Raw genomic sequence first — 26361 nt, 5'->3', positions numbered from 1 at the left:
AGGTGGCGCAGCGAGATAACGGACCTAAGTAGAGCCTTACACCGTGTCCGGGAGTCGCGCTGAGGCGACGAAAACCACGTGGTTTAAATAGTCATAACCGTTCAAACCTCGTGAACCGCTGGCGCTTGTCATAAATGAACTCCCGTGAACTCCCGCTGGCGCAGTTTCAGGCAGGGGGCGCGCGAGCACTGCGAAGGTGGGAAATTTGAACTACAGCAGCGAGCGGACAACGGCCCTGCAGACCATTATGGCGAATCACTGCTCTGCACTTACGACAGCTTTCAGATTGAGCCCAACGGCTTTAATTTGTTTCTTTCTTTGCGCATGCGCGTGGGGTCGCGTCGTATGAGTTTTCTGCCGGATGTTGCCTTCGCGTAGCCAGATAAAGCGTCGCGTTGGAACTGTGCATTTCTGTCCATCGCAGCCTGGAAAGAGCGACGACTGCCGATACCAGCGCGCGGTGCTGGCGCTGCGGAACGTGGTTAAAGTGTACCTGCGAGATCTGCGCGACTTGTTCGACGAGTCTCCTCTTGACGGATGGCTCAAGAAGGGGCTCTGGCGCAACGCTTCCGATGTGTGAGTAGAACTTCGCTGCTTTTTAGGCTAAGTAAACGATAAAGTTTGTTAAATGGTGGAAAGGTCGGCTACAGCCGGATGATAAAAAATAATAGCTCACGAACTGGACAGGACGAGAACACTAAGAAGACACGAGCGTTTTTGTTAAGTGTTCTTGTTTGGTCCAGTTTTATGATGAGGAAATTTGAATGTGTCTATCCCCCACGCCATCTGGCACTGCCACGGCCTGCTTCCTCTTCCCCCATCCAACCCCTCCTAATCGGACGCCCAGTCCCGGTGTGTCCTGGTCGAGAAGGCTCGGACCCACAGAGCTGTGCTTGCCCAACAGTCCCTACTAAGCCTGGGCCAGGAACAAAAGGTTCCTTTTAAAGACAATAGCCTTTATTGGGCTACTTAAACGCGAAAATCTTGTTGGTGTCTGTATGTGTCCCCCGATTCAGCCAAAATATTTCCAAACTACTTAATGTGGCCGCAGTGTTCATACATGTAAACATTGTTGAGCAAAAAGAAAACATTGGGCATATTTGAGGCAAAACATCAATACATAAGTGGTAGGTTAAATTTTCTTTTACATAAAATAACATGGCAAATAACAAGCGCGAGTTGTAAACACTATTTTGATACGAGCATACCAGAAGCGCTCGCGGCGCCCCCTCTAGGCGGGAATATTCTAAGAATTACAACAGTAACGAAAGATTTCAGCAGATGGTCCGCGATTAGTGGAGCGCGGCTAAATTGAGTATACTTGAGCAATCGTCCTCCGTGTTTATCTTTCGAGCAGCGAAACGGAAGGTGAAGAGCGTGAGAGGTGGAGAGGAGCATTTTGTTGGCAGGGGCGGCAGAAGACTTGTCTTTTGGCGACATTTGCCCCTGAGTGAGCAGATACGCGGACATTTTTACAGCGAAGCTGTTAGCCTCTTGTTGGTCGGAAAATTTCGTGTCGTAAACGAAAAAAAAAAGCCAGGCGGGACCGAGCAGTTCTTGCCCAAGACGCCGAGCGCATGCGTCAGGCTAATCAGTAATCACGCATACAATATAGAGCTCACTGTTGATGTGAAAAAACAGAACAAGCATCAAAACCGCATGATGAATGATAAAGCACCCCTGAACACTGACAACACCCCCACCATGTGTTCCTGGTAAATATTAGGTTTGCGAATTGCAGCTGCTCTTGAAAAGTGTGGTTGACGCATTCGAAGGCGAGCACCTGCGTCTGGCTAGGCACGATCCAGCATTTGCCACCAGAGAAACCGAGCGCAAGCGACAAGCCCGCAGAGACGACTATACTCGGTTCCAACTCAAGAACGGCACCACCTCTTGTAGTGTATCACTCCGCCAAAGCGCCGGACCCGTGACGTCAGTGCGCGCGCATTTCGAAAGGGGTTTGCTATGAATGCGTGATATCGTCTGCCTTGTCTCACGCAGTTTGTTTGTCGTCACTGGAGTCGTTTATAAGCATATTAAGTCCAAAAAATCACGGGAACGGCTCACGCCATGTACTAAATATTCACAGTAACGCCCTACTTTCGCCGCGCAGAGAAACATCCGGCTACGGTGATAAGGCACAGCGGCAACTTCCGGTGCCATTCTTAAGTTGTCACCGAGTATAGCAACTTTTCTCCAGTGGTCCATCGTAACGCGTTCACTAGAGATGTGAGCGGTTGAAAAAAAAAATTATTAGGAAAAATGCAGGTTTTTTTTTGTTTTTTAACCAGGTCAGAAATGAAAAAGAATGGCTGCGGCTTATAATCCAGCTGACCTTGGATATGCAATGATGATGATGAAACAACATTTATTGAGCCCAAAAGATTTGGTGGCGCCCACAGGCACCACCAAATCTGTGGTGGTGCTGTGGTGGTGCGTGTGGTAGTGTCCACAGGCACCAGGGAGGCAGCGATGGCGTAGAGGTAGAACACCCGCCTCGCGTGCAGAGGGACCGTGGTTCGAATCCCGGTGCCGGACAATTCCCATCGGACTAAACAAAAAAAAAACGCGTATTGATGGAATTGCACAAAGGGGCTTGGGGTGCGGCCTGACCCCGGCGACCATTGCCGGTAATGCACTCCCTCACCAGAGCAGGATTGGCCACCCTGGTGTAGTAACGGCCACAACCTCCCATGAATACACCAATTAACCCTCGGCCCTCAGTCCCCAGCGGCTGCAAAGCAACTGACCACGGCGGCGGTCAGACCTGTGACGCAGCAGAGGGTGCTAAGAATCCCTGGATCCGGACAGGCCGCCAATGGAATCTGAACCTGGCAACGTTTAACGCGCGAACCCTATCTAGCGAAGCAAGTCTCGAGCTGTTGTTCCTGAGCACGAGGTCGTGGGTTCGATTCCCGGCCGCGGCGGCCGCTTTTCTGATGGAGGCGAAAAGCAAAAACGCCCGTGTGCACGGGATTTCGGCGCACGTTAAAGATCCCCAGGTGGTCAAAATTAATCCGGAGCCCTCCACTACGGCGCGCCTCATCGCCTGCGTTGCGTCGGCGCGTTAAAGCCTACAATTAATTAATCGAGCTGTTGTTCGAGGAATTAGAGGGCACTAAATGGGATATAATAGGGCTTAGCGACGTTAGGAGGGCAGGCGAAGCCTTTACAGTGCTGAAAAATGGACACGTCCTATGTTACCGTGGTCTAGAGGACAGAACAGAACTGGGAGTGGGGTTTCTAGTCAATAAAAGCATAGCTGGAAACATAGACGAATACTATAGCATTAACGAAAGGGCAGCAGGTCTTGTAATTAGGCTCAATAAGAGGTACAAGCTCAAGGTGGTGCAGGGCTACGCGCCCACGTCCAGCCACGACGACCAAGCAGTGGAACGCTTCTATGAAGATGTGGAATCGGCAATGGCTAAAGTTAAAACACAGTATACCGTAGTTATGGGGGACTTCAATGCTAAAGTAGGCAAGAATCAGGCTGGAGACAAGGCAGTTGGGAACTATGGTCTGGGCTCTAGAAATAGCAGGGGGGACCTACTAGTTGAGTTTGCAGAACGGAATAATTTACGCATAATGAATACCTTCTTCTGTAAACGAGAGAGTCGGAAGTGGACCTGGAGGAGCCCGAATGGGGAGCACAAAAATGAAATAGACTTCATATTATGCGATAACCCTGGCGTCGTGCAGGATGTGGAAGTGCTCGGAAGGGTAAGGTGTAGTGACCACCGTATGGTAAGATCTCGAATTAGGCTAGATTTGAGGAGGGACCGCAACAAGCTAGTACGAAAGAAGCCGATAAATGAGCTAACAGTAAGACGTAAAGTAGAAGAATTCAGGATCGCGCTGCTGAACCGATATTCCGCCCTTAACGAGGAAGCCGAGCTTACGACACAGGAAGCCAGCGACAACCTTACACGCATTATCACGGAGTGTGCCGTAGAAGTCGGGGGCACTATGGCTAGACAGGATACTGGTCGTGAAGCTGCACCATGACGTCTTGGGTACTCAGATGTTTCCGGAAACCGAACATCGTCGCGGGCATTTGCCCAGTGTCTTCGAGATGCCCCTGCAACCGACGTAGCACCATGCGCTCCATGACTTTTCCGACGCAGGACGTGAGGGATATGGGACGCATGTTGTCGATCGAGAGGGCCTTTCCGGGCTTCGGGATGAATCGTACATCTGCTTCCTTCCATTCGCGCGGCAACCGAGAGCTCTCCCAGGCTTCGTTGACGTGCCCAATCAGCTCGCGCGCCGCCGTACCGCTCATGTTGGCGAGCAGCTTGTAAGTTACGGCGTCCTTGCCGGGTGCGCTTCTCTTGTTGCTCTCGTCTATAGCAGCCCATGTGCACAGTTCCGCCATGGTAAACGGTCTGTCGAGGTCTTCGTTCTCAGGTCCTTCGTACTCCTCCGGGATCGGGTGGACGCCCCTCTCGGTCTGCAGGTATTTGTCCGCGAGGGCCTTGACAAGCCTGCGGCCGTCGCCATTGTACGAGTTGAGCACCTTGGTGAGGGTGCGGTTGGTCGCCGTTTTGCTGCTCGTCGGGTCGATGAGGTGGCGCAGGAGCTTCCACGTCTTTCCCACGGACAGCTGATCTTGCAGACCGTCGCACATCTTGAGCCAATTTTCCTTGCATAACTTAGCCGCGTATTCGGCGATTTGCTTGTTAAGCAAGGCGATGCGTCTGGCGATCTTTCTGTTGCGTCGTTGACGCTTCCACCTTCGAGTTAGCGAGTGACGGGCCGCCCACATATTGGACAGCCTGGCGTCGACGAACGGCGTCTGCGTCGTCGTCGCTATTTCCTGCGTGAACTTCTGAAGGGCCTGCTTCTGGTTACGTGCCCATTCCTCGTAAGACTGTGTCTTGTAATCTCGCCCGGCGTCTTCGCCCGTGGCGTCTTCGTCTTCCTGGGTGAACTTTCTCATCTTGTCCCAGTCAGTGATCCGCGCCTTGCCCAGCTCTGCTCGGAAACAGGGAACACGGACGGTGATGCTGATGATGCTGTGGTCCGACCCCAGGTCGACCTCTTCGCATCTCCATGACGCGTCGAGCGACACGGCCAGCCACGACAGGTCCGGCGTGGTGTCCCTGGCCACGCTGTTGTCTCTTCTCGTGGTGACTCCCGGTTCGTTAAGTAGGACGAGGTCTTGGTCTTCCATGGTTCGTACCAGGGCTTTTCCTCTCTTTGACAAAAATTTGTAACCCCATAGCGTGTGTGGGGCGTTGAAATCACCGCGGATCAGGAGCGGCCTGGTCCCCGCCAACCTCTTCACCTCCTGCACGGTGCGGTGGAAGCCGTACTGCCTCTGTGACGGCCTGCAGTACGCACTCATCACGAATATATTTCTTGTGCTGCCAATTTCCCGTGCGTGGACTTCTACCAGCGTGTGCTCGCACCCACTCTGCGCCGTGACGTGCTGGGTTGCCGCCACGTTGTTGCGGACGAGAACGGCTGTCCCCGTTCCCGAGGGGTCCGTGTAAGTGATGTATCCCGGGAGTCGCGGCTTCCCGTTCGTTTCTTGCAATGGAATGATGGCAGGCGGATCATCCTGTCCGCTGATGTACAAACTGAGCTCCATCTCCTTGTGAAGAATGCCCCTACAGTTCCATTGATAGATGCCGGGGGACTCGCTGCCGCGCACTCGCTTGCGACGCTGCTTACTTGGGTTCTGTACCATCCTTGTTGGTAATGTCCAGTCGACCGCGCCTCTTCGCGATCGCGTCTTTGATTCTCTCGGCGCGTTCCTTCTTCAGGGACGCAAAGCGGGTGCGAACCTTAATGGCAGCAACCCTCGTTGCTAGACGTTCGTGCTTCACTTCCAGCGTGTTGAGACGATCTTCTATCCTTCCTAACGCTGCCAGAATGGCCGTCAGTGCACCCCCTTGAGGTAATTGCGTTTGCTCCTCCGCTTTCGGTGTTGCAACGGCCGCCTTGCTAACCCGGGCCTCTTCGGCGTCCATTGCCTCTTGGGCGCTTTTCTGTTTCGCGCTGCTCGCTACCGGCATCGCTGTCTTCGGGTTAATGGCGGGGGGAGATCCCCTCCGCGGCACCTTGCGCGGACCTTCAGTGACGTTAGCCATCAACGTCGGGCCCTCTTGTGGTCTCGCTTCGGTCGAGCCTGAGCTGCCCGCCAACTTCTCTAGCTTGGACATAAGTGCCCTGATTTCGGCATTCTGCTCCTGAATGTGTGCGTTCTGGCGCTCGATAATTTTCTTTAGTTCTGTTACCTCGCCGCCGTCCTTTTGCGTGCTCGGGGTCGATTTGGGAGGGGGAAGGGGGGAAAATTCGGAGTCGGGGACTCGAGCCCCGGGAGACCCGCTAGCCCAGCCCACCTTGTTGCCGGTGTTCCCTCGCTGGTCTCCGGGTCCGTCCCTCGATCTCGAACGGCCACCTGGACTCGAACTGGTCCCGGACTCCGGTCCATTCCGGCGGGCTCGCCGTCTCGAACCACTCCTTCGAACCTCTCCTTCGACGTCGCTCTGCCCGCCGTCTCCCAGCGCCGGTTGCCGCCAGCACCACCGCCGCCGCCGCTCCTTGCGGCCTTCGACTGGGAGCGGCCCGGACAGCCACCTGTGCAGCCCCGCAGCCGCGACTGTGACCGGGAGCGGCTCTGATGGCGGCCGTCGCCGCTCCGGGCCGGCGTCTGCGATCTTCCTGGGCGCCGCGACGAGCTGCTACGGTGGGGTCCGCCTGCAGGACCTCTCTTGTCTCGGCTTCTTCCTCTTTCGTAGTCTCCTCGATCGGAATGCTTCTTCTCCCACCGGCGTCTACGAACGACGTAGGGGGTCTTAAATCTTGCCTTGCAGGCTATGTCTGCCGTGAGGTGATTACCTCCACACAGGCTACACTTGGGGTCGCACGTGTGGTCGGCCGTCGGCCCGGGGGTTCCACAACCCCGGCAGATCGTGTTCGAAGGGTCTGGGCACACGTCCATGCGGTGGCCCAGTCGCCCGCATGCGTAGCACACGTCTAGCTGTTTTCTGGGCAACGTACACTCCATCAGTAGGTTGCCGTACCTGATGTAACGAGGCACCTTCTTTCCTGTTGGATATGCAAAGTAAAAGCTTGGCTTAGTCTGGTTGAGTCTTGGTTTCGCTTGGTTAACCTTTGATTTAGCTGTGTTGCCGATCATGTCACAAAGCCGTTCGGTTCCTTGAAAACGCTCACAGAAGTAGGTCGGGCGAACGCAGCGTTCGCCGGGGCGTACGCGGCGAACGCGGCGTTCATTCAACGCGAACGCACCGTTCCTCTTCGCCGGGCACGAGACGAGTCACGTTGCCCGACACAACCCATCGCCGCATGCATGGGAGGCTGCGGGGTGGTCGGCTGGCTTGGCCGCAGCGGGGGCGGCGACCGCTGCTCGTTCTGCGCAGAACGAATGAAAACGTGGCCGTGTCCGCAGCGCCGACAGTGGGCCCTGCGAATGACGCGATGCGCTTCGAGGGGTGTGTCGCAGGGTGCGTGTATACGGTCAAAAGGTCACCTTGCGCATCCTCCACGAAATCACTGGACGAAAGTAGTAAAGCTTTGTTTTAAAACGAGAAGAGCTTCTCCGGGAAAATTCATTGTGGTGCGACCAATATGTAATGTGGAGAAACGCTTTCTGAAATCAATGCCTTCACGGGAAATCGTGCGCAGATTTTGAGAGCGGATGCAGATTTTGAGAGCGGACTTTTGTAATGCAGCATGTAACAGTTATATTCTTTTCACTGTTAATGAGAAAATTTGTCGGGCGCATAAGTCTCACTAGGAATTAGAAGGCGAAAGTCAGCGATAATCGAAGACTCCTTCACCGATGCGTCGTATTTGTGGTGCCGTCTCGTTCACCTGTCATGCGGCACGCGTCCGGATAATTCTTGTTCCATCTTGGCACGGCACAGGGTTATTGCTGTAGTTACCACATTTGTATGTATGTATCTTTCATGTATATTTTATTTACTTTTTTTTTTACAGCGGCCGTCATCTGATTTTATTCGTACAGTCGCCAGCAACTACGGTCACATTTTGTGTTTGATGAAGCATATATTAAGGCTTTAGGAAGTATGCAAATTTTTTCTCGTTCACCGCAATTTTTTATAGATTTGTGCAGAATCGTCTTTCTTCGATTCCTCATATATTTCTGAAAAAACATAAAAAACTGATTTTTGTTTTCACGACCCTCGAAATTTTATGAAAACTTGCGTCACTGGTTCAGTGCGACATCCCTTGTACTGCATTCTTGCAGCCAACAGACTTCTCTGAAATACAACACACATTCTAGTTCCTCAAAAATAGCAAAAGTGTCCATGTTGACAATATACAAATACGCTTTGTCAAACATGTCATCGACCTCACCTGCCAATACGTTGTTCATATTTATAACCTTGCTCTACTAACCGGATACTTCTCAGCTAACATGAGGTGAACGAAAGTGTCGGTAATATTTAAAGCAGGAGACAAGAACGATGCCGCCAACTACAGGTCAGTCCTTCCAATCTTTACAAAGGGTTTAAAAAAGGTACTTTGTCCCGTTTGAATGCTTTTTTTTTTCTAAAACACCAAATTTTGTCTGAATGCCATTATGGCTTCCGGAAAGGCTGTTCGACCGAGGCCGCCCTCTTTGCACGAAAGGAATGGGTTATAAAAAACATATTATTTAGTGGACTAATTCTGGGAATATTTGTTGACTGCAGCTCTTTTGATTCTCTAAATCACAATATATTACGCCAGAAATTATTTTAGTACGGAATTCGTGGGGTGCGGGATTCCCTTACGCAATCTTACATTAACGGACGTGTGCAATGCATGGTGAAAAACAGCTATCAGTCGTCATTTCAACAAATACGTTGCGGTGTACCACAAGGAAGTGTTTTAGGTCCCCTTTTATTTAATGTATACGTGAATGATCTTATCTGTATTGATAACCGTGCACAGTTTGTCTTATATGCCGACGACACAAGACTGTTCTTGTGCTCAGAAAACGTTGCTTTTTGGTTTTCTGCTGCAAATTCCGCTCTAGTCTCTGCGAGAGTGGTCCGAAGCAGGCTGTTTACCAATTAACACAAGTCAAAAGCTATCTTGTTTACACCAAAAACTAAACGTGTATTCCTTAGGGAAGAGCTTTATCTAGGTAATTGTAAGATCGATCTAATAGAACAGCACAGAGTTTTGGGGTGGTGCCTTCACATCGCATGCACTGGGATGCACACATTTAACTCTAACCGAACCAGTATTTTCTGCGGTGGGTGCACTGTATCAGTGTCGGGACTTCTTCCTACGCAGTGTCAAACTTGAAAATCGCCATTGTATTTTTAGATCGCCTCTAAACTACTGCGCGTTAGTTTGGGGCAGTGCAACAAAAAAGAATATTTCGCAGCGCTGCCCAGGGGCGCTGCGAAACTGGCTTCTGGGCAGTGCGTCCGGGTAGTACAAAGCTGCGGGGGTCCCATAGGATCCCGTGCTGACAGAAGAAAAATGAGCTTGATACTGCCTATTGTTTTGCTACACGGTCTCCAGCCCATTCCCGACGCATCCGATCTCGTCCGGCGATCAACTTGCATTAGGGAAAAAGCTTTGCAGCGCTAAATCAGCGTCGACGAAAATGCTGGGACGGGGACGGTGCCCTGCTACTCGCAGATTCACCGATCGATGGTCGTATGAAGTGTAATTTGAAGTGAAAGCTTCTTGTTTATAATAATACGATTAGTGACAAGGACTTTTTAACAGCCTATCAAACAAGAAGAGCAACGCAATCGGCGATGACCACGCGTAAAAGCCAACGAGTCTCGCGGACCGCAGGCTCGTTCTCTCCGGTGAGCCGTACTTTTGCGCCTGCGCACCTATGCGTTCATTTTCAATAAACACTGCTGGTTTGCGTCATCGTTACGAATACATATTGCAGCGCTAGCTTGCCGTTATTTCCCTCGGTCAGTCAGGGAGCGGACGTGCCTCGTTACGGCTCCTGCAACTGCGTAATCAACAGTTACTAAAGTCTAATTGGTACCAAAGTTTGCGCAACGGTACGGGTCATCGACCGATACAGGTATCGACCAAGTGGTACGACAATTTTCGATTTTTTCGAGATTTGAACTTCTACGGCAAGCATGTTTTACAAGGCATTAGGCTTAGCCACGAGTACGGTCCCCGGGGCACCCGGCCCCGGCGTTAAGCCTAGCCGCCGAGTACGAACAAGATGGCGTCGGCACCGGCGATGGAGGTGTGCGATGCCGGGGAACCCAGCACAAGAACGGCACGACCGTCGCCAAAATCGAAGGGAAGACGTTCGTTCGAGTAGGAGGCCGCGATGTGACGCCCGGCGAGTCGTGCGGATGGATCGCGGTGACCAGAATACTACGAAAGCTCAGGGAGCAGCCAGGCGAGCGACCTCTCGCCTCGGAAAGGCAATCTAAACCCAAGGAAAAGGCTTACTTCGTCAAAAGAGTTACCGCAAATATCAAGAAAGAAGCCCGCATGCCGGCAACGATGCCTAGAGAAGACTTCAAGATCGTGACCAGGCTTAGGGGAGGCCTAAACGTGGCTAGAATAGAGGCCTCGGTCGTCACGGACGCCCTCATGGCGGCCGCACGAACGGCGAGGGAGTACGAGAGAGAGGACATGGTGTGCGTCAACGCGGTGCCGAACATTCAATAGTCAGCACGCCGAGCGAGCAGAGGGCAGACGTATACGCCAGAATCAAGTCTGTAACTCTCGGGGGCATGGCGTACGAAGTTTACGCGTACCGCACCGCGCCCGAGGGAACGGTGAAGGGAGTAATCACAGAAATTGCAATCGAGGAAACCCCAGAAGACATCAACGACGCGATCGTGACGAAGTACAACCCGTTGGCGCTCGAGGCACACAGGATCGGCAACACCACGGCGGTCGTCGTCCTCTGCGAGGGACAGAAAGTGCCGACGTACGTGAAGTACAAAGCAGCGCTACTAAAGTGTGGACTTTACAAGAAACATCACGAAGTGTGCAAGTGCTGTGGTAAAGTAGGACCTAGAATCAACGTGTGCCCGAGCCCGGACGCCAAGGTGTGCTTTGCGTGCGGGGCAGCTAACCCTAACACAGAGCACGAAGCCACATGAAAACCTCGCTGCAAGCTGTACGGCGGGGCGCACCCGACGGGCGACCGAGCGTGCAAGAACAAGTTCAAGGTGCTTTTCGTTGTCACGAAGAGGCAGTGCGCAAGGCAGAACGAGAGCAACAACAGCAGCACAAGGAAAGGCTACCGAATGCGTCGGACTTCCCGCCGTGACACGCGAGAAGGGAGTCGCGATGGAGAAGTGAGAGCAGGCAACGCAGCGCCAGTCGTGGACGAAACGCCAGCCGACGCAGAACCCTGTCGCAGCGCGGGGAAAAGAATACGTGGGCAGAAGCAGCCAAGGGTGCAAGTAGCGGGAAGACGCCGAGCGCCACGCAACGACAGGGTAACGAAGAGCCTGTGACGAGGAGCGAAGCCATCGAAATCATCAAGGCAAACAACGAAAAGATCCATGCCAAGCTGAAGGAGCACGACGAGATGATCAAGAGAATGAGCGAAAAGCTCGTCATACTACTAGAAGCACTAGTGCCAAGCAAGCCGCAAGAGACCCAAGAACCGAGAAGGGAGCGGACGCCCCCGAACGAACCAAGAGAAGAGAAGAGGGAGGTCGTCACTACGGAGGAGGCTGCCAGGAGCAGCAGCGACAGCGACGACGGCCACCGTCGTCGGGAACACCAAGGAGAGAAGGCTGCAAGCGAGACTCGACCGCATGGACGAGGAGCGCGAGCAGCTGGCGCACACAATGAACGAAAAATTCAACAAGCTAGACGAAAGACTCACCTCGGTGGAACAGTCGATACAGGGAATACAGAGCGGGATGGTGCAGCTGCAGGCCCAGATACACTCGGTTATGCAGAACGTGGAAGTCCAGATCATCGCCAAGCTACAACAACTATGGACCCAACACCAAGCAACAAGCCAACCCCAGCGGCAGTGAAGCGCCAGAAGCCAGAGAAAGATCTGATCTGGCACTGAAACTGCAAAGGCTTCGCGGGGAAGAAGGAAACGATCATCCAGCACATAAAACACGCAGAAAGGAAACCAGACGTCTTCATGCTACAAGAGATTCTCAGTACAGAAACGCCAAAACTCCCGGGCTACCGAAGGCACGCCAAGGCAGCAAAGATCCCGAGAGTAGCAGTGAGCGCAAGAGGGGCGGCCGTTGACCGGTCGGCGGGGTGTGCCCCTTCGTCCGCAAGGGGGTTGCCTTTGTCGAGCGCGAGTTGGCCACCGGTGGGTGGACCGACAACTGCGCGGTGGAGGTGATCACCGTCAAGAATGCGAGGGAGAGCACGCTCGTCGTAAACGTTGTACAGCAGCCCGACGCACACGAAGCAAAGGTTCCGCACGCTCATACGGAAAGCAGTGAGTGTCGCGGGCAGCGGGACAACAGTGCTGTGCGGGGACATGACGAATGGGGATATGACAAGAGGTGCGAGAAGGGCAGGGAACTGCTGCAAGGCGCCACGGACGCGGGCTGACCCTGATCACAGAACCGGCGTTTCCCACGAGAACGGGGACGTCGGTGGCCAGGGACACCACCCCGGAACTCGCGTTCGTAAAGATCAGCGACGAAAGGGACGCAGCGTGGAAGACCACCGGGACCGACCTAGGAAGCGACCACATCGTCGTGGAGGTGCGGATCCCGCTCGCCACAGCGCGGACAGAGGCAAGAGAAAGTACAAATACACAGACTGGGAGGAGTTTCGAAGGAAACTACCGGCCCAACAGGCAGCCATAGAAGACATCGAATCGTGGTCCAAGGGGATCGCGAAGGCGACTGACGGGGATACGACGGAGATCGAGACCGACGAGAACGTGCACAAGATGGACAGCCGACTGGCCCAGCTCATCGAGGCCAAGGAGATCCTGAAAAAAATCGCGCCAATCCACCCCGTGAATGTGGTTGGAAAGCAAAGCTGTAAACGGCACCCATAACGATTACCCATGCGACGTCATTTAAATTCACTCACATCGCTCTACAAAGAGCAAAACCCGAATGAAGTGAAATGCACTTAACCACACCATTTATTACTTCAAAGCGATATTCTTGGTAAGGTTAAATCAATGCATCATGCATGAACGGTGTTTGGTTGAGTTGTATTGGTGTAGCACAAGAGCGGAAACTTTTTTTATAAAATTAAAGTAAGCTCCAACCCGGTGTTAGCCGATCTGACTTCTCCGTCTCGGCGCCTCGGACGGAGGCGACGAGATTTGCAGCAGAGAAGGAGCAGCAGGAGGAAGAAATACTTCTGTTCAGATTTCTGAATGGCCCAGAATGCAGCCCTGGGGAGTGATTCCTTCTTCCGTGGGGCTCATATGCAGTCCGCGCGGGCTGTGTTCTATCCACCCGCTGAAGCTGGGTAGGTAGAGAGGGCCTGGACAGCAGCATCTCCCATTGCTCTTGTTGGGTAGTTGACGGAAAGAGAGGAGGGTGCTGAGGGCTAAAGTCGCACACCCCGATTACTGGGCGGAGTGTTCCTACTTCTGAGCAAAATTTACATTCAGCGTCGTAGCGATTCGGATGCATTACGTGAAGACGCGTGGGCTGTGGGAAGGATCCTGGATTGTATGAGCCGTAAGGTAGTTTGTTGTTCTCTGGAAAGGTCAGGGTAAGGCGAAGGTACAATCTGTCTCAGAAGGCGATACTGCTGGGTTATCTCCCTGAACGTGACAAGCGGGTGACTGTTCTCGTGTAGCTCCATAGCACGGAGGTAAAAGCGCAGGCTTGTTGAGTGGGCGTATTTGTTGCCCTCCATTGAAGCGTGAGAGGGTGTCCAGATGAGTTGAATTTCCGGGATCGTCTGGGGAGTGTTTTTTTAGCACGCGCAGTGCAGGTCAGGACACCCAACCCGACTGGTAATTCCAGTAGGCTTGCTGGTAATCGGTGACTAGCCTCCGAACCCCTGGTTGAGTGAGAGACAAGGTGATGGCTGCCTCTTCTGCTGCCGTCATTTCGTAGATAACTGCATGATCCCCATCGAGGGTGGTGTTTATCGCTTGAGCCCGTGCTTTTCGGTGACCCTCGTCAAGTGAAGGGTTCATATTTCTAAGCAAAGGGAGCATCTATATTTTTGGTCGCCAAGAGTCTGGGAGTACGTCAAGCGGAGTGACATTCTGGGCTGCCCAGCCAATCTGGTGAAGCATGTGGTTACCCACCGCAGTTTAAGTCGGCCCTTCTGGTTAGAAAGATGGCCATCTATCAGCTCTTCCACCGTGTTGTTGAGCCCCGTGCTAAGCAGCCTTTGTGTGGACGCATTCATGAGAAGACCAATAGCCCGCTCGAACGCCTTTCTAATCATTACATAAAGCATCTCTATGTTTTCCTTGTCGAGAAGAAGACAGGGGGTTGACGTAAGTGACTGTCGAGAGGACAAAAGTTTCAATTAATCGAAAGGTATCGGATTCCTTTAGGCCTCGCTTCTTGGTGGCTACTATCCTAATCATGTGTATGATTTGAATAATGCTGTTTTTGAGGCGCTGCAAGGAGACGTCACTCTTGGTGTTAGCCTCGAGATTTAGGCCCAGGATCTTGATGCTGGGGCTTGGAGTGGTGACCTAGCCATCAAGGAGTATTTGAATGTATTCTTTGGTTTGGCGTGAGGGCGGACGACAAGAGCTGTGATTTTTTTACGTGAACACTGCAGGCCACAGGCTTTAGCACATTGGCGTACTAGAAGTGAGATGCCATGCATTGGTGTGAGCTTCCTTTAATTTTTGTAACTCTTAGCACATGATCAAGGTGCGCACAGGGCTGCTAGGCGGGCGTGAGTGGTCGCGTGATGTTTTCACGTTTAATTCACGAGAACGCAGGGGGTAAACCTGTAGATGTGCTTGGTGAGTACACTATCTGTCTTCCCCGTCTTCGCGTGGGCTCGTAGCTAAATCGGTAAGACAACGGGCTCTCGCTTTGTTAGTCTATTAGTTCCAGGTTCGGTTCCCGGTGGTGCTAGTAAAGTCTTTTATTTGTTCGCTGTAGTTTTCTGGTGACACCAACGGTCGCGAAAGAACCCTTGGGGGGTAGAGGTAAAAAGCTTTGCTTTAAAAGAGATGGAGCAGCCAACGCACAACCAGAAGACTTCGAAAGAAGATCGGCGAAATCAACAGGCACATCGAGGACCATTGCAGAGAACTTGGCAGGCAGCAACGGGAGCAAGCGTGCCGAGAGGCGGACGGGCAGCTCCACGTCGGCAAAACGTGGCGGCTGCTGAGACACCTCCTGGACGAGACCCAGACCAAGGGGGTGGAACAACACAGGCTGGGCAAGATCATCCACAGAGCAACGATGGAGCACGGGGAGGCCGGGGTGAAGGCAAGACTCGACGCCAAGTACCTGCCGGTCTCCCCGAGGGAAGAACGTCCGGACTACCAGGGGGTGGAGAACGCGGAGCTGGACCGATACATCGAGGAGTGGGAGGTCAGGAACGCCATGCAACACCTAAACAGAAGATCTGCCGCGGGCCCGGACCGCATCGGCAACAAGGCGCTGAGGAACCTGAACGACGCGGCGACGGCGGCCCTCACGAACTACTTCAACAAGTGATGGAGGGCCGGTCGTCCCCCGCGTCAGTGGAAGGAAGCCCAGACCATCCTGATCCCGAAGCCCGGCAAGCCGCCCGGAATCGAGAACCTCAGACTGATTTCCCTGACGTCGTGCGTGGGCCAGCTCCTGGAGCACGTGCTCATGAACTGATGGCAGCGATATAGAAGAAGCAGAGCTGTACCCGGACTCATTCGTCGGGTTTCGGGGCAAACTGGTAACCCAAGACGCCATGATCCAGTTGAAACGCGAGATCGTGGACGATGAGACGAACACCAAGGACAATAGAGTGGTGCTGGGCCTGGACCTGCAGAGTGCCTTCGACAAAGTGCGGTACTCTGAGATGCTGGCCCAAGCGTCGCGTCTGAACCTAGGAAGGAGATCGTACGAGTACATCAAGGACTTTTTGACGGACCGGACGACCAGAATCTGTGCGGGGGACCTGCAGTTGCCGGAGAAGACACTTGGCAGCGAGGGGACGCCGCAAGGAGCGGTCATATCGCCGCTCCTGTTCAACCTGGTGATTATCGGCGTTGCCAACCGGCTGGAGCGAATCGAAGGCGTGTGACACACAGTCTACGACGACGACGTCACGCTGTGGGTCACGGACGGCAGCAACGGCCACATTGAAAGCAAGCTGCAAGAAGCAGTGGAGGCAATAGAAGATCAGCTAAAGGGCTCGGGCCTGGTATGCTCCATGTCAAAATTGGAACTGCTGGTGCTTCCGCCCGAGAGAACAAGCCGCAAGAAGCAGTGCGCCAGATACTGCGAGAAGATTAAGGTGCGAACGCAAGGGGGACGAGTCATCGCTGAGGTGGACAAGATCCGGATTCTGGGGATGCTCATCGAGCGAAACCGGGTGAACGGAGCAACGGGGGCCAAGCTCGCGGCCAAGGGCGGCGCAGCAATGAGACTCGTCAGGAGGGTATCCAACAGAAGACGCGGAATGAAGGAGGAGAGGGTCACAAGACTCGTCCAGTCCTTCGTCGTCAGCCACGTTGCCTACGTCGTGGCCTTCCACAACTGGAGGCAGTGCGAACGGAGAAAGATCGACGCGATGCTTCGCAAGGCTTACAAGACGGCGCTGGGACTCTTGGGCAGCACTGGCACGGAGAAGTTCGAAGCCCTGGGAGTCCACAACAACCTGGAGAAGATTGCGGAAGCCCAGCAGACGGCGCAGTTCGAGAGGCTCTCGGAGACAAGGACCGGTCGAGCAATACTGCGACGCCTGGGGGTCATCCCAAGAAGGGAGATCGAGACGGAGGAGCGAGTACCGGAGGGAGCAAGAATACGCATCGTCGTGTGCCCGATCCCACGGAATGTGAATCCCACCTACAACCAGGGCAGGAGGGAGGCGAGAGCCAAGGCGCTAATCGCAACCCACACCAACGACGAGGGAGCCGTGTTCGTGGACGCAGCGAGTTACCGGAACATCGATGGAGCCTACAGCGTCAGCATAATCGAGGCCAGGACTGGCGCGACCAGATCGACGGCCAGCGTGACAGTCAAGACGTCGTGTCAGGCCGAGGAAGCGGCGGTAGTCCTAGCCATCGCTGACCCAAGATGCAAGACGGTGCTGTGCGACTCCAGGACGGCAGCGCGCAACTTCGCGAGGAACAGGGTGTGCTGTGCGGCCACGCGTATTCTGCGCACGGCCGAAGCCGGCGGAGGCAATGGCAGTATCGTGATTAAGTGGTTTCCCGCACACGCGGGGAAAGGGGTGGCGAGCCCGCTGGGGCTCGCCAACCACAACGAGACGGCCAACGCCGTGGCGCGAGGACTAGCCGGCCGCGCCGCGGGAGGGCCGCCGCCGACGTGGCCTGCCCCGACAAGGACACTATGACCAGCTACGGCGAGGTGATCTCGTGGTACAAACTAGGCAGGAGAACGATGACACCTCCTCACCCAGGGCTGACGCGGGCCGAGGCGGTCGTGTTTAGGCCGTTGCAAACCAATTCAGTGATTACCCAGTGCTCGCCGGAGCTGTATGTGACTGACGTGTGCAAAGTACGCGGGAGTGAACGGGCCTCATGTGCACTGGCTCACATACTGAGAGACTGCGTGAACGAAGAAAATACAACCAGAGGTGATGCTCTCCCGCCGCCGTTCGAGGCGGCCAAGAGATCCAACGACTACGAATAGCAACACAAGGCCGTCCAGCAGATCCTGGCGGCGGTCGAGAGGCAGCGACCGGATGGGCCGAGCGCTGAAGGGGCCAGTAACAATAACAATAACAATAACAATACTTTATTTCAACCCAGGAGGGCTGGGGTGTGCTGGAAAGGCCAAAGGCCCATACCGAAAGGCCCAGCACACCGACTTTTACAGCGCAAGAAAAGGAGGGAGGGGGAGGGGGGGTGAAAAGGATGAAAGGAGAGAGGCGGGTTGAATCAGACGATCAGTGGACAGTTCTCAGGTGGCGCACTGCTTGGCGGCAAAGGCTTTTCACTGCATCAGCGTCAGTGGCAGGTTGGCTCCTGAGCGCACTGGGGAGGGAGCGCCACAAGCTCACCACGCGCGGAACAAAGGAGTTCTGTTAATCGATCAGATTTAGGGGAAATCCCCAAGGTGGAGTAAGTTTCTGTGAAGGAAAGATTGACATCCACCTAAATGCAGCCATACGGCTACAAAGGAAAGCTATACAGCTTTCTCAGAAACTTCGCAGTTGAAGAAAAATTCGTCCTGGTCCAGGATTCGAACCCGGGACCACTGCTTAACCGGAGCAGTCGCTCTACCAACTGAGCTAACCAGGAGGCTAGTCGTTAGGTGGATGCATTTAGGTGGATGTCAATCTTTCCTTCACAGAAACTTACTCCACCTTGGGGATTTCCCCTAAATCTGATCGATTAACACCTCTCCTTCACTTCGAGTTGTTGATCAATTCGCTTTCGCGCTACTAACGACTAGCCTCCTGGTTAGCTCAGTTGGTAGAGCGACTGCTCCGGTTAAGCAGTGGTCCCGGGTTCGAATCCTGGACCAGGACGAATTTTTCTTCAACTGCGAAGTTTCTGAGAAAGCTGTATAGCTTTCCTTTGTAGCCGTTTGGCTGCATTTAGGTGGATGTCAATCTTTCCTTCACAAAGGAGTTCTGGTGGCGCAGGAGTTCTGGTTCCGGAAGCCGACGCCCGCCGGGTGCTAGCCTCGCCGCCGGGACGTCATAAGTCCGCGTCGAAGACGTTGGGGCAGGGAAACTGCAGGAGTTTCAATAAAGTTGTATCAAGGACTCTGGTTGTATTTTCTCTCTCTGGCTCAGTCACAAAATGCAGCGAGCGTCATAAGCGTCAAATATGTTTGATTCTGAAAGTAGTGGCCGTAAAACAGTAGTAGTCGCGAACTGAGTAGCCGTTGCGTTTTGTTGATGCTCCCACTGTGTTTAATTACGTCCTTGCATCATATATTCCAAGTTCGCTCTTAATAGACTAAAGTAAGGATCGGCAACGTTTCGAGGTGTAGTGCCGAGTTGCATGAAGTCGACATGGCGGAGGGCTGGACGGCAAATCGGGTGGGAAAGGGGGTGGTGGCTTTGAAGGAAAAAGAAAAAAAAATCAGCCAATCGCCAATAATATTTGACAGTAATCTGGCGATGTGTGAACATGGGGGACAATGAAACTGGAAGCCATGAATTCTGATTTTCTCGCCGTCCAATCCCTTTTGAGGACAAAACTGGCGTGTCGGCGTTCATATTATCAACGACCCCTGCACTGGGAGATAACCAACACAGCCAGTGACGATCTCATGCAAATATTTGGGCCGTGCACCGTGTATGCGACTGTGTCAGTTACACATCTAATTCGGTGCTTGATTCGCGTCCTTTAATTGCGCTCAATTTGTTTGACGGTATTGCCTTACCTACTCGCTAGTATACGTGTACCCCGCCGCTCTTAAACCATGTGGCGTAAAATTTTAAGCAAAGATGATATAGTTTGCGAAAATACAAAACAAATTTTCCACTCGTTTTCGAGGCGTTGCCAGGCCAGCAGCGTCCGCTGAATCGGCTGCGCTCCTCGCGTCCGCTGGCATGCTCCTGCTGAAGCGACCATTTACAGTTACCTAAGGCTCAGCAACGTTCTGTTTATGCTACTTGTGAACTTTCCTTTGTCGCCCTCACGCAAGAAGAACGAACGGTAATTATCGTCAAGAAACCCGCCGCGGTGGCTCAGTGGCTAAGGCGTTGCGCTTCTGAGCACGAGGTCGCGGGTTCGATTCCCGGCCGCGGCGGCCGCTTTTCTGATGGAGGCGAAAAGCAAAAACGCCCGTGTGTACGAGATTTCGGCGCACGATAAAGATCCCCAGGTGGTCAAAATTAATCCGGAGCCCTCCACTACGGCGCGCCTCATCGTCTGCGTTGCGTCGGCGCGTTAAACCCTACAATCAATCAATCAATTATCGTCAAGAAGTTAGACCACACGACCTGGCCCACGCCGCGACGATCACGACAGCTCGCTCAAAAAAAACGCCGATAAATCGGCTCGTTGTAACGGATATTATTTTGTTTAGCCTCTGCAACTACTTGAAGGGCATTTTATTTGGTGTGCAGTCAATTAAACGCGCCACAATGTGATTAAATTAAGTACAACCAACTTTCGCTCTGGCTTAATTAATTGAAAACACATGGAGGGCGGCGAGGGTCGTCTGCTTTTGTACTACCCCGAGGCGTCGGCCACTAGGGGCGCTGCATGTCTCCAAAACTCCAGCGCAGGGCACTCCAATTCGGGGAGGAGGCCGTTCGCTGCATTAGCAACGTACACTACGTTCATTCCACCCGAGAACTTTTTGCACAGGGTCGCGGGTTCGATTCCCGGCCGCGGCGGCCGCTTTTCTGATGGAGGCGAAAAGCAAAAACGCCCGTGTGTGCGAGATTTCGGCGCACGTTAAAGATCCCCAGGTGGTCAAAATTAATCCGAAGCCCTCCACTACGGCGCGCCTCATCGCCTGCGTTGCGTTGGCGCGTTAAACCCTACAATCAATCAATCAACTTTTTGCACAGCATAAATTAATGAGAATCGATCGTCCATATTATTACAGCGTGCTCTACCAATTTCACTTGTCTCATGCTCTATATCAGCAGTTCCTGAAACGATTATCTCCCATAACAATGCGGACCCAAAATTACTTAGCACCAGATCAGAAAAAGCGTCGTGAATCAGAAAATAAAGCGTCATTATTCGTCAATAAAGCGTCAGAAAATTAATCGTCAATAAAGTGTCATTAATCACAAAAAGCGTCGAATATGCACGGCGGAAGTTCACGCGACATGCACTTCATGATGCTCATGTCAATGCTTATGGTTATGTTCCGCACAGGGTTTCATTCGCATATTTTTTTCCTTCTGGTGTGTTTGTATGCTTTCAGTACGAAGTTAAAATGCGGGAAAAGTTTTGTCTGCCATTGCCTGCTACACTTTTGCACAGCCAAGGCTGCTATTACACACGTTTTTGCAAAAACAGATTTACTATATTGCGTGATTGTATACATTTTGTTGTTTCCAATTTACATTTTATGCATATGTGTCGCCATGCGGGCCCCCTGGCCCCGCCAAGCTGCGTCTAGCAGCTTTGATGCCAGGTGGCCTTCAACATTCTAATGCTTAAAATAAAATTTCGTTTGATTCGATTTGAATTCTACAAGTTACAATGGGGGGCGCGTTAAAATCGTGCAAATACGGTAATCTGTTTCTGCTTCGGGAACGTGTTCGGGAAGCAGCTAGGTGACATGCAACCGCAGAGTAAAATGGCGCACCAGCGTGTTCCCTTTCGTTGGCTGGTGCGTGGGTTCCCATTGGATCGTGCCAGCTGCAGCCTCACAGCACTTCAGTGGAATGAGCTCGCGAAGGGCAGCGTCAGGGTGGGCTTTAATCCCGGGTCGGCTGTTGCCTTTCCGCGCGCAGGTCGGTGCACATGAGCCAGGCGATTCGAGGTGTCCTCGCCTGGAGGCACGGCGGCATTTACGCAGACCTCGACGTCGTCGTGCGAAGGCCGATGGCCAAGCTGCGAAACTCCGTCGGCAAAGAGGACAACTCTTCAGCGACCCTCAACACGGCAGTGATGGTTCTACGAAAGCGGCACCCCGTTCTGAAGGTACATGTGCACGTTTCAGGGCCCTTCTATGCCGGCGTACATTTCAATTCCGTACGTGCAGCTGATGATGGAGGACATGGCCCGGATGTACAGCCCCGTCAGCTGGTCGCACGCGAGTGCGTCTTCCCTCCTGCGCGTGCTGCACGAGCACTACCGGTGCGCCAACCGCGAATCTGCGGAATTCGCCCCTTCCGAGGAGCGGAGCTGTGTTCCCCACAGCGCGGAGGCGAAGGGTATGGTGGGAGTTCATGAACGACGTTGCGCTTTTTTAAGCACAGCTTATGTGTAGTTCAGTTCACAAAAGTTTAAACTTCGGGGTTGGTACGTGATCGCAGGAATGAAAACAGTGTTGCGGACGAGACACAAGAAGGATGGGAACGAAAAAATTAAAGCAGTTCCACTCGACGCGAGAGCTGTAAAGTGGGGAGCAGGGATCCTCCAAAGGGGCTGTGGCCCCGTCTGTTGACTATACTCGGTGACAACTTAAGAACGGCACCAGAAGTTGCCGCTGTGCCTTATCACCGTAGCCGGATGTTTCTGCGCGCGGCGCAAGTAGGGCGTTACTGGGAATATTTTGAACATGGCGTGAGCCGTTCCCGTGATTTTTTGGGTCTTTATATGCTTATAAACGACTCCAGTGACGACAAACAAACTCCATGAGACAAGGTAGACGATATCACATATTCATAGAAACCCCTTTCAAAACGCGCGCACACTGACGTCACGGGTCCGGCGCTTTGGCGGAGTGATACACTACATGAGGTGGTGCCGTTCTTGAGTTGTAACCGAGTATAGTTCCGTTATCAGCGTGGAGTTGATACCGAAAGTAGTCAAAAGAGCGCGCCGCAGCTCCTGAAAAGTAGCTGAGTTATCAGTGGCTTCGTGCAGTGAATGCGTTCATTTATTATTTATCTGTCTCTTCGGGAGGGGTGTTTGGAACGATAACTGTTCCCCTCCACCTCTAGCTTCCTTGTAAGTGGCGCAGTTGACTCGTTTTCTGAGGGGTGGACGTGATGCGAGGCGCATCGCGGCGCATGGTGTAGGCGTGGTTGGCGTAGAGAGCCGGCGGCTGCTCGCATTTTCGGTGCTCGCTGTAACTCGATTCAATCGTTATATCCGATATCGCGGCACTGGAGTATTGTAATAAGCGGTTTATTTTCCCGTGGAAAGCATACAAAGGCGGACGGTGCCATAGCTGTTCATCGTTATATCTAATATATTGTTACAAGCGATATACCGTTATAAGTCGACTCGACTGTATATGTCCGGGTGCTCCTGCGTTGTGCGCATGGTTTGCATTGGGCTTCAGACGGATCACGGAACGGCAGTTGCATTCGCATTGGATGTGGGAACGTTTTTGATTGGAGTTGTCTGAGTGTTTCTGGAGTTTTAGTGATGCCCCGGATGGGGTGTTACGCGCTGGGTGATCTGTCGGCAAGTAGTCAACTCCTCCGTGGCCTTGCCTATAAACCTCATGCCTTACGGTGAACGAATTCATTGCCCTCCAGGGAGTAATAGGCCGGTGCACGCACAATTTCATGGTTCCTGTCCAGGTGCTTGGTTGTCAGTGTGCCATGTGCCGTCTCTGCCGCCCAGCCCAGCCCTTGGGGAAGTTTCTGCAGGCTTTCTGAGAATCCGTTATGAGGACGGTTGTTTTGGTTTGTTTCAGGGCTATAGGGCTACAGTTAGCTGTTATGCTTGCTGTGTTGCGGCTCAGGGCAGAGTGGCGCCGATCACGATGTCTGTCTGTTCCGTTACCACCACAGTTTTGCCTGGCCTTCCGTGGTATGTGTTGCGTCCGGGTAGGCAACCATCAGGAAGGACCCATACAGGGCTCTGGCCAAGGTTGCCACTTGCCCGGTTTCTGACCGGCCTGACCGGCTTTTTCGACGGCGGGCCCGTTGCCGGTCCGGGCCAGTGAAACCATCCGTCATTGGCCAGTTTCTTACCATCGTGCTGCGATTATTTTTGTGCGTTTTATAAGCATCAATTCAGCAACTACGACAATAAATGTGTTGGCAAGGTGCTCCAAGTCATGCGAACAGAGAAAATACGGTCGAGCGCGCTGCCTGAGATGCAGGCGGACCAAGGGGAGGAACAACAAAACGAAATGCCGCATCCGCGGCAAGGTGGCATAGTATTGCGAGTATTGCGTACTAATATTGCGCGTGTATGTATGTGAAATGTGAAATACGTACACTATGTCGTATGCATTGCATCCTTACTAACGTTCGTTTGGTGGATTCAGATGCAAAAAGCTTTTAGAGGACGAAGTATGTGCGGTTAATTTTCAGTGCAGCACATTCAGGGCAATAACCAAGATATATCAGTGACTGTCAATAGAAATGTTGATTTCTCTCTAACAAAAACCTACACTAAATTTCATTGCATGTCCAGAAAACTCTGCGTCTTTTTTTAACATAAATTCCACCTTCGGTATACCCAGTCCCCCCCAACCCCCGGCGGGCCTATTTTTCTTGCGGGGAAAGGTGGCAACCCCACTTCGGCATTTGCCTCGGGGTTCCCTCGATGATAGCGGGAGATTAGGCGTAGCCAACAGCCTTGTGCGCGATAGCGTCTGTTACATAAGGAATCAACAGATGGCACCACGTAGTCATGCCGAGTGCGTAGACCGCAGGCCCCAACCCACGGTGTAAGAGCCCCAACCAAGCCACCGCCAAGAACAGTCCCCAACGCGAGTCTCCCCTCAGCCACCCTTGGGCGCCGGCAGGCGGTGAACTTTGAGCAGACGAGGCATTGGGTTTCGTCCGCACCCTGTCCACCACTTCGCTTTCTCTTCCTTCAGCCGTGCTATTCACCAGTTAGCAACACAGTACAACCAAACTCCAGTGTTCATTACGCGAACCCACAACTAAACAGCGTTTAGAGAATTCCACATGATTTGTTCGAGAACTTCATCTCCTGGCTTCATCGCCTGATTCACCGACATATTGTTACATAGCGTAGATGTCTCCTTGGAATAAAACTTTATTGGCGCGAAGTTAAGTGTCCCGCTAGGAACTCAAAGAACACAATTGAGTGTCGGCGAGTCGAATGCCGCGGCGCTTTCCCTGCAAGCATCTATCATTCCTCGCTCTACTTTCTGGAGCGGTGGAATTACATGGAGGGCAAATAAGAGCATTCTGATCAAGTGACGACAGGGCAAAACACTATCACTATCAAATGAAATACCAGCTCATGCGGAAAAGACGCGCTTCGCTTGGAACATAGGTAAGACAATCAGGCGCGGCCAGGCGCTGGCAGCAAAACACACAGGTAAACAATACAGAAGTCGTGCTTTGCGGCAATAGAGAGAGAGAGCTTTCGTACGGAGAAATCCACGTGTATCTTTCCTCCGCCCGGATTCCCGCAGAACGCTCAGTGCTTGACGCGTTCTTACTTCAAGAGTACACTGGTAGCAGGGAAGGAAATTCGGTAGTGGAGACAGGTCGAAAACGTTCGTTGCCACGTTTGAGCAGTGCAGGGGGGCAGTGATGGATCGCTAACCTTAGAGCAAAAATACTACTACACCGTGTCTCGCAAGGTCATTCATCGCGTCGCGTTGACCTTGAGCCGCGGGAGCCCAAGTGTGGCCGGTATGGCGTCACGCCACGTGAACCGCTGCGAAGAAGCGTTGCAACCGGGCGCCCTCGAAGCCTTGCCGCTGCAGTACCACATGACTAGGCGAGGATTTAATGGCTGCTTCGCCGGCGCTCGGTCGCTTTGGCGCGCCGGCTGGCCAGTCAAGCCTGCACTTCCAGCATGAAACACTGTGTGCGTAGTCTTTACAAAACCAAGCCACACAGACCTTTCGCTCGTGATGACCACGTTTACAAGTGCTAATAGTGCCCCATTTTTTGTGTCCTCCTCTTCTCGCCCAAAGGAAACTGGAACCAGGGCGCCTCCGACGAAGACGCGGTGACCCTCCATCCCCTCGAGGCCTTCAACCCCGTGCACTTTTCGGAGTGGGACCACTACTGGTACCGGAACTTCGCCAACCAGACGCTGCGCGCAGTGAACAGCAGCTACGTGCTTCACCTGTGGGCGGCCGAGCGCGCAAACTTCACCGGGCCTCCCGAGGAGGGCTCTGCGTACGCGCACGAAGCTCGGATCAACTGTCCGAGGGCGTACGGAGTGTACGGAGGGTGACGTGGGCTGGGCCCGTTCGCTTTTTATTCCTTTTGTCTCTTGTCTGATATTACGGTTGAAAATAAAAGAAATAAGCCTCTAAACTGAGTGTTGTTTAATTTTAAATTATTCCACTTATGTCCAGTGTTTCACAGAGAAAGCTTTAAAGACCTTCGTGAAAAAAGCCCTAATCTCTTGGTGGCGGCAGAAAATGTGTTTATGCACGTGTATATATTTCCCCGCGTTGATATATACAAATTATAGCTTCTCAACATCTATATACTTTCTCAAGTTTTCAATAAACCTATGCTATTAACCAGGTAATCAGAAAATTTTGGGAGTATAATTAACCTTTATACATTTCATTTATAGATTTTGAAACAAAACTGGCTTGTGGTCTACCGCTTCTGCACTGACTAAAGCGTTGCGGGCTGAGGCAGTCGACAAGCCCTACATTTCGCTGTTCATACTTACACATGGGAGCACGGGAACTATACACCACTTCACCAAAAAACTAATTAGTTTCGTATAAGGAACGGTGTGCAGGAAGCACAGAAAGGAAGCGCAGAAAC

At 52.8% G+C, this 26361-nt stretch overlaps 1 protein-coding gene across 1 annotated transcript; it reads left to right on the top strand.

The window, feature by feature from the left end:
• Positions 1 to 361: 361 nt before the first annotated feature.
• On the top strand, positions 362 to 25810 carry LOC144164279 (lactosylceramide 4-alpha-galactosyltransferase-like). The gene is made up of 4 exons (XM_077694790.1): positions 362 to 576; positions 21472 to 21661; positions 21723 to 21894; positions 25545 to 25810. Exons 1-4 carry the CDS (start codon positions 362 to 364, stop codon positions 25808 to 25810), a joined length of 843 nt encoding a protein of 280 aa, XP_077550916.1.
• Positions 25811 to 26361: the final 551 nt, after the last annotated feature.

The sequence above is a fragment of the Haemaphysalis longicornis genome, unplaced genomic scaffold (genome assembly GCF_048455015.1).
Source record: "Haemaphysalis longicornis isolate Haplotype H1 unplaced genomic scaffold, Haemaphysalis longicornis Haplotype H1 scaffold_13, whole genome shotgun sequence".
NCBI classification, from domain to species: Eukaryota; Metazoa; Arthropoda; class Arachnida; order Ixodida; family Ixodidae; genus Haemaphysalis; species Haemaphysalis longicornis.
Note: the sequence above shows the minus strand (reverse complement) of the source record. Positions and strands in the feature narration are given on the sequence as shown.